We start from the raw sequence: 8308 nt of genomic DNA on the forward strand, positions 1-8308 counted from the left end.
CAGTGTAGTTTTCTGCATACACTTTCGGGGGTTTCCTGGCTACCAACTCTATGTACTGAAAATACAAAAGGTAATGACATATTGAATCTGGCTAGAAGTGGCAGTGTTAATTACAAATCACCCTTTCCCCAAAAACAACGTATTTATTTATTCGTTAGGGAGAAAGACTACTTTGAGACGATTTTTAGCCTTGCTACGAATTGGTCCAAACTAACTCCTTCCTAAAAATCAAATCTCATTACCTCCCGAAAAGTCCACCAACGCGACTGCCAGTAACGCATGATGCCTGGTGGAAATGCGACCATTATGTACGCGAATCCCGAATTTAAAATAAGTATATTCTGGATCCTACGCACGATATATAATAGGCATTGGCTACTGTTGCTATGATCTAATTCATTTGAGAATGACCACGCCTACCAAATACGCCGTTTATTTAAAACGTATTAAATGTAATATAGAATACCATAAGTAACATAATAAACATAAGGATGGCACAGAACGAATTGGGTTAATGATAGTCGGTCGTGGAGTGATTGCGAAATAGGAAGTTTCCGAACAGGAAACTCGTCGCTTCATATTCTTTCCGTTGGCCAAATAGTTGGTTAGTTTGATGGCGAGAAAACCGAGCGTACACGCGTTTAGGTTTGAAATCCGAAAAACACTAACCTCTGAAATGGAGCCAGTGTTTATAATAGTTATTTTTATCTTCAGATTCAATAATTCATCATTATTTTCCAAAAGTAAGCGTTAGTCACACTTTTGAAAGCATTTCAATTTTCAATAGGCCTTGGCTGGTCCACGGTAAGACACTCTTCGAACTCGGTGTACACTGCCGTACCTTTGACAGTGCTAAATGGAACTCGCGAACTCTTGAAAATATGTACCTTTAACAGTGCTAAATGCGCGAACTCGGTGTACAGATTATCTGAGACTGTGTTACCCTCGGTCGAAAAGGCGGCTGGTGGACCGTTGGCGATTTTCCGGGCTTCCGCCAAATACTAGTACTTTCTAATACTAAAATGATCAAAGAAACGTACTACTACCAATATAAACTCTGAAATAACAAATTCAACAAATATTATCGTAACTTTGGCTTCGTCATAAAAGCACTTAGGAGTTTGTGAACTCCATTCTTTTTCAGTGAAAAATAAATGGGATTTATTCAACTAAACAGTTAAGAGAACAATCTCAAAACAACAATAGGGAGTTGGCGCGTATACGTCACAAAACGTTAAAATTACGAAAATAGCGACATCGGTGGCGGTCGTCAGAAATATTTTATTAAAAAGGCGCCATTATGGTATACTTCATTTATGGCGGCCGTTTCGTGTGGGTTTAAATATAAATGGTTCAAAGGTGTTACATTTCGGGCGATTTAAAAATTAAAAATGAGAAAGTTAGTTTCCATAGAATTCCTAAAGTAATCGTTAATCAGTGTCAAAAGACAAAAACTTTGTCGGAACGTAGACGAAACCTTTGGATTTCTAGTCTAAGGCTTAAGGGAAATTTAAAAGTTGGAGATCAAATGAGAATATACTCAAAGAATTTCTCCTCAGGTATGTGTATAAACTACTTTTGCATAATTTTTTTTGATTAATTTCTATTATGAATGGTTTTTAGGAGTCCCAGCTTCTCTTTTTGATTATAAAAATCCTGATTGGCTGCCAAATACAAACCTAAGCATTAGCTCTTGTGAAAGGAAAAAGAAAGGTAAAATTTAACTTTTATAATAATTATTCTGAATTTTAATTGTTCGCTTAATATTGTAGAAACTAATCCAGATGGTACACTAGACGTACTAACAAACACGGCTATGGACATTGAAGGTCGCAACCATATTTCTTCCGAATCCCACGAGAACACAAGTGTAAATCCTTTAAATTCGACTGAATTAATTCCAAATTCAAATAGCGAGAATGGAAATTCTTCTATTGATGATTTCTCAGACTCTGGGGTATCATTTAACACTTCAAACGACAGTAGTTCTTTGAAAATATTTCATGAAATTGAAGTCCAAACTGTAGACAGCTCTTTTTAAAAAAAACCAAAAATGCACGCAACCAGACAGATAGTACCAGAGCGGTTGATTTCTGAATGCAAACTACGGACAAAGTTTTGGTGGATGCGAGTACTCAGACCTTTATTCGAGTCTGTGATAAAGTTATTTTGGAGGCTACACAAGTTGAATTAAAGGAAGCTTAATTGATTTTAGAAGAATTAAGAGCCAAGATACAATGTCAGGAAAGCCTATTAACTAGCTATAGAGATGAAATGAAAATGAAAATGGAAAGCCTAGAAGCTATGAAACGAGAAATAGATTTGAGAAGCCTTGCGGAGTATGCTTTCGTTGAAAATAACCCTAAAGTAAAGCATTACACTGGGTTAGAAACCTTTTATTACTTGATGGATATATATGATGAAGTGAAACCTTATCTTGTCAAGAATTCTAAACTATCTGGTTTCCAACAGTGCATTTTGACATTAATGAAGTTAAGACTGGGTTTCACCAATCGAGAGTTAGCCTATAGATTTAATGTTTCAGAACGGACAGCTGGGAGGATTTTCTACAATACTTTAGACGCTTTATCAGTAAGACTAGCTAGGTATATTTTTTGGCCAGATAGAGATATTTTACAGGCAACTATGCCAATGTCTTTTAGAGAGCACTTTTGTACCAAAGTAGCCGTAATAATCGATTGTTTCGAAGTGTTTAATGAAAAGCCTTCAAGTGTTATTGGACAAGCGGAAACGTGGTCGAATTATGAACACCACAACACTGTTAAATTTATGATAGGCATTACCCCCCAAGGTACCATTAACTTTATATCAAAGGGATGGGGAGGCAGAGTTAGTGACAAATATCTCACAGAAAGCTCTGGTTTCCTAGATAAATTTTCCCCTGGTGATGTTGTTTTAGCCGATAGGGGGTTTAACATTCAGGAATCTGTAGGACTGTACTATGCGACTGTTAAATTACCAACCTTTGCCAGAAATAAAAAACAAGTAGACCCGGAAGATATAGAAAGTACTCGAAAAATTGCGAACGTTCGTATCCACGTGGAGAGAGTAATAGGTCACATTCGACAAAAGTATTCCATTTTACATAGTACGGTGCCAGTTGAGCTCTTACACGGTAGCCCCGGAGAAGATTTAGGTAGCATAGACAAAATAGCCATAGTAGCGTGTGCACTTGTGAACCTCTGCCCTTCGGTTATTCCGATAGAATAAAAACACAAGGTTAATTTATCCTGCCAATGTTTTAATGACCAAAAAATTGTACTATTTTCAATGAAGAATTGATTAAAATTATTTTTTTTACCAGTTTTTCGCTTTGCGAGGGTTCTTTTAATCTTTGCGCAATAAGGACAGTACCATTTTTCTTTTTGGGCGGTGGTTTATCCATTTTAAGGCATGCAGTATGGAACCAACTGATTTTACAGTTTTCACTGTCACAAGCAATCATTTCTGTACCTATATCTTTACCCCTGCAATAACACCACTCTTCGTCAGTTTGGGTAGTGTTTTGGATTGTCTTTACATGGGCTAAGAATTGTTGCCATTTTAATGCAAGGATTGGCCAAAGGGGACCCTGGACGTGACATACTAGGTGATTTTGTGGGGCTGACTAGGTTTGATGACAAATCCGAATTATCACGTGGATTATTCAATGAGGTAGATGCCTTTATAGGGCTTACTAGAGTAGTCAACAAATTAGAACTATTACATGGGTTACTAATTCGAATAGATGATTTTAAAGGAGTGACTAGAGTGGGTGTACTATGACATGGATTATTCATTTGGATAGAGGATTTTATATTAGTCACCAGAGTAGATGTACTACTACTTGGGCTATTCATTTGAATAGAGAATTTCGGACAAGTGACTAGAGTAGGCATACATGAAATATTCATTTCAGTTTCAGGAGATAACTTTATAGGGCTAACTAAAGTGTCAGTACTTGGGTTATTCATTCCGGCACTAACAAGAGATTTATTTCCTACGGTAGTGGAACTTAAAGCAGCGCTTTCTTTTTTAGTGAAGAAATGGTCTAACAACTCTGGTAATATTGCACAACTAAAACATTTTTCAGCTTTAGAAACTGCGGCTTCCCAAAACTGTTCATCCGGGAAAATTCGTTCAATGTGGTAATCCATTTTTGACCAAACACAAAAGTCGGCATATAACGATTTCGTCAAAAATATCTGGGCCTGCACCTGGTAATAATATCCGTGCGTTCTTTGTAACCTGTATCCATCTTCTGTTTCCTCGAGGCACGTAGTTTTAATTTTTTCTTTGACGGATTTGTCTTTTAAACTAAATGGGCATTTCAATTCTAACACTCCTTTTCCACAACAATCACAGTGAAGAATTCCATCTGGTGAGGCCCCTAGAAAGGGATACTTCTCGTGTAGCCATAAACCTGATTTGTCGCAACTAAGATTTTGGTGTTTCTCTTTTTGATAATTAAATATGCGTTTCAAGCCACATTTTCATTTTGAATCCCCCATTTCGTGGCTTCGGTTGAAAAGCGGCGAGTTGCGGGATAACATATTGTCTCAATCAAAGACACTGATGGCATTGCTGGGTAAGTATGACAGGCACTTTTCAAATTCGACGCAGTTATCCTCCCAGAGCGAACCCTTTGCCAAAATGAATTTTTGGCTTGATCTCTGGTTTCTTTTTCTACCCTAACAATTTGTTCTTGACTAACTTCCAAATTAATTTTTTCACTTTCAATTAAAAGCTCGTCAAATGGTAGGTCCACCTTATCTTCCGCAAACAAACTAGGTAAATGAACTGGGTACATTTTGTCGAGGCACTTTGGAATAAAATTCTCGTAGTAATCAGGTAGTAAACGGAATATCGCAGCTCTATTGTCTTTCTCAAAAAAGCGGTTATTTCGCCATTTGAAATGTTCGTAATCCATACAGGGAGTTTCGGTTTTCTTCTTAATATTGGTTTTTGGTGGCTTGCTTGTTTTGTCATTGTCATCAAGAGATTCATCCAATAGTCGCTGTTTCGCTTTGGCCGAAGTGAGTTTCAGTTCAATCACGGGACCATATTTCACCTCCTTGGCAGTGGGTACTTTCCAGTATGCTTTTTTCCCTGTCACTGTTACTACTTCTTTGTAATGAACTGAATACTCGACGTAAAACAGCAAAGCAGCAACGTGTGTGCAGCATTCATCTAATCCTGCCATGCAGGTACAATGAGCCGATTGAATAACACCATTCATGCCAGCAATAAACCCAGTTTTCAGGAGTGTTTCTCTTAGTCGTTGAGAGTGTAATACCTGTAATGATAATTTACTTATAGAACCTTCCAGAGCCAGAAAACATATAAAAATTAGATACTTACTCGGCCTTTAACAACAACATAGTCCGAATGGTCGAATGTTTTGACACAGACGTTTTGAACAAATCCGCAAACGAACTGATCATAGACTAAGAGACTTTTGTAGTTCTTGAGTGGAGCATGTGTATAAGCCGAAACGCCACAAATCAAGTAGTTGAAAATGTCTGGGTAATGAACCATAGGTAACATACCTAACCCTTGGCTAGAATTTTCGCTAATAACTAACACACAATCTTTCTTTTTTAATTTATATGGATCCATCCCATTTATACACTGAACTTTTTCCAAATATCGTTCTTTAACATTTAGTGGTAAAGAATCCAAGTATTCTTTACTAGAAACTTTATTTTTAGATTTTAACTTACTCATTTTACGCACCAAATTTTATCGAACTCATAAAACGGTCGGCATTATGGCATATTTTTGAAAGTTTTAACGATAGATGGCGCTTTCCTTTAATACGTTACCACCTTATAAGCAGACGACAAATAGTTCCTCCCCCCCCCCCCAGTGCCAACTCCCTATTGTATCTCCTTTTGCAGTAGTAGAACTTGTAGAAGTCTAGGCTAGTTAGTCTTTTAAATGGAAATTATTGAAAACATTGTTTTCCTGAGGCCCTTATCCTGAACCGACAGCTCGTTAACAATTATTGGGCTTAGAATTTATTTCACTTGTAAACTGACAATTGTGAGTGCTAATGGGAATTTAAAAATTATTCCTGTTTACTAATGGATGATGCGTTCAAAAAATGAAATTTAGTATGCTCATAATAACAAATTTTATCCTCACATGAAACCATGATGTTTAAGAAACATTTTCCTATTAAAATAAAGCTCATGGTTGAAAAGTATATACATGATTTTTATTTAATTTAAACCAAGAATAAATTCAGATACCCAAGAGTGTGGGACTGCAGAGATTCTAAGCTCCACGCTCGCATACTTTTCAGCGAAAGTTCGTCTGCTATCTATTTTTTTTTACACTTGTACGCAAGGGGATCGAGCGCATTCGCGTTTTTGCCCGGCGTTCCTTTTGAGAACTCGCTAGCTCTTTCTACCGCGCGAGTGACGTAGCTGGTTGACGGTTTTCCCGTAGACACGGAGAGTAGGGTGTCTTATAAGTACCGTGAAGTTTGTCTGTCATGGGTTAAAAAAAAACTGTGCAAAAATGTGGTGAAATTGCATAATCTTGGGAGAATGTGAAAGAATATAAATATGTTGGAATTATTTTTGGGTTTTTCAATTATTGTGGTCGGACGTGGTCAGAAGAAAGAACTATATTTTTTAATAAAACTTTTATTACAATAAAAAATAGGAACATTTTAATATTGAAAAGGCACATTTTGAAATTCATTAAAAAATTATTATATTGTTCCGTTTAAATTTGTCAACCGAACAAAAAGGCTACTTATTTTTTTAGTTTTCTTATCTTTTTTCCTGTCTTGGGCCTCAGTAATACTTTTTGAATTTAAATATTTAATTCTAGTTCTCATTTTTAAATAACAAAAAACAATCTCTCTTGGATATTTTGAAAATAATGGCATACGTTCATTAGTTAGGTTATTGATAAAAATTTAAATCTTAATTTCCTTTCCAACTTTACCTTAAAACTATAACTTTTACAATTTCACTATTAATTTATAATAATATTAGGAATAGGCCCTATGCTATAAGCTTATAAAAGTTCTGGGTTTAATGTCAGCTAATACTGGAAGTTTTAATAAATTAGAGAATATAATACTTACAGAAATTTATATAAAGTACCAAAAACAAGTTAAAATTGAAGGGAAACGACCGCACGTAATTTTCTATACCGCATTTTTTCTGGTTTCTTTTATTAGGAATTCGACTGATTTCTCTCCTCTCTTCGCGCTCTACTACCCTCCTCGCGGCTTGTTTCTGGTTTCCTGTCAACCAGCGACGTCACTGAAGGTGGGCCGATAGTTGCCAAGCCCCCCAACGTACCCGCTGAAGCGCTTCTCTACAGACCCCGTCGAAAGAGCTAACCTTATTATACCAAGAACGTATATATGTATACGAACGTTGAACGATCAAATTGGCGCCTGGTGCCAAGATGCAATCGGTTACAGAATAACTCCACCCAAAAAAACGCGTGCGGCGCGCGCTAAAGATAAAAACCGTTTCTAGTTAAAGCGCCCGCTGCACGCGGATTTTAGGGCGGAGTTATTCTGTAACCGATTAAAGCATGGCCCAAGCGATGCCTTTTGTTCAACGTTCTTATACATATATACGTTCTTGATTATACGCAGTATTTTACCAACCTTGACTTGTGCGTGCCATCTATTAGGCGCTAAGGAAACTATACGATCTTAAACTATTTATTTTCGGGTCAAATCTGGAGTACGGGTATATGGACATTGAGCTGAAGAAAGAATTCCGTAACAATGGTTGAAATAGCTTCTATTTTTCTTTTTACTCTGGGATTGAGACGCGATAGATTTAGGATACGGATTTTACTTAAATCAGAACAATTGCTTTTAATGAGCACAGCAGGGAGGTTACATTTAAAATATAAGAAAGTCCGTTATAGATTAATTTTTCTCTTTTTTTCAATTCGGAAGCCACTCCAACGAAGACTTTTTCTCTACTTAAAAACTTAAAAAGGTTCACGAGCTGCCTCCTCGCTCTTCTGCTCTCACCCACGATACGCGCGCTCGAGCTATCCAGCAAAAAAAAATATGCAATACATTTTTAAACAATAAACAATAATTCTTTACAATGGTCATGCAAAATATGCCTATTTGACGCTGAAATCCACATTACATTATTTCAGTAAAATTAACAATCAAAATGTATTTACTTTTGTTTTATACCTTCAAAGCTATGGTTATCCACCTTAAGCCTTGGTTCCGCAATTCGATGAAAATATACGTGGCGAGTTCTCGAGATAATTATAGAAAAGCTGCCTTCTCGACTATTAATTAAAACTA

At 36.6% G+C, this 8308-nt stretch overlaps 1 protein-coding gene across 1 annotated transcript; it reads left to right on the top strand.

The window, feature by feature from the left end:
• Nucleotides 1–2286: 2286 nt before the first annotated feature.
• LOC149925367 (uncharacterized) lies at nucleotides 2287–3231 on the top strand. The gene has a single exon (XM_090161736.1). The coding sequence runs from the start codon at nucleotides 2287–2289 to the stop codon at nucleotides 3229–3231; it is 945 nt and encodes a 314-aa protein (XP_090017862.1).
• The last annotated feature ends 5077 nt before the right edge of the window (nucleotides 3232–8308 follow it).

The sequence above is a fragment of the Leiobunum rupestre genome, chromosome 10 (assembly GCF_980474605.1).
Source record: "Leiobunum rupestre chromosome 10, qqLeiRupe1.1.hap1, whole genome shotgun sequence".
Classification (NCBI taxonomy): domain Eukaryota; kingdom Metazoa; phylum Arthropoda; class Arachnida; order Opiliones; family Sclerosomatidae; genus Leiobunum; species Leiobunum rupestre.

Excerpts from the sequence above, each read along its gene's own strand:
- LOC149925367 (XM_090161736.1), top strand. The coding sequence starts at position 2,287 with ATGGAAAGCCTAGAAGCTATGAAACGAGAAATAGATTTGAGAAGCCTT.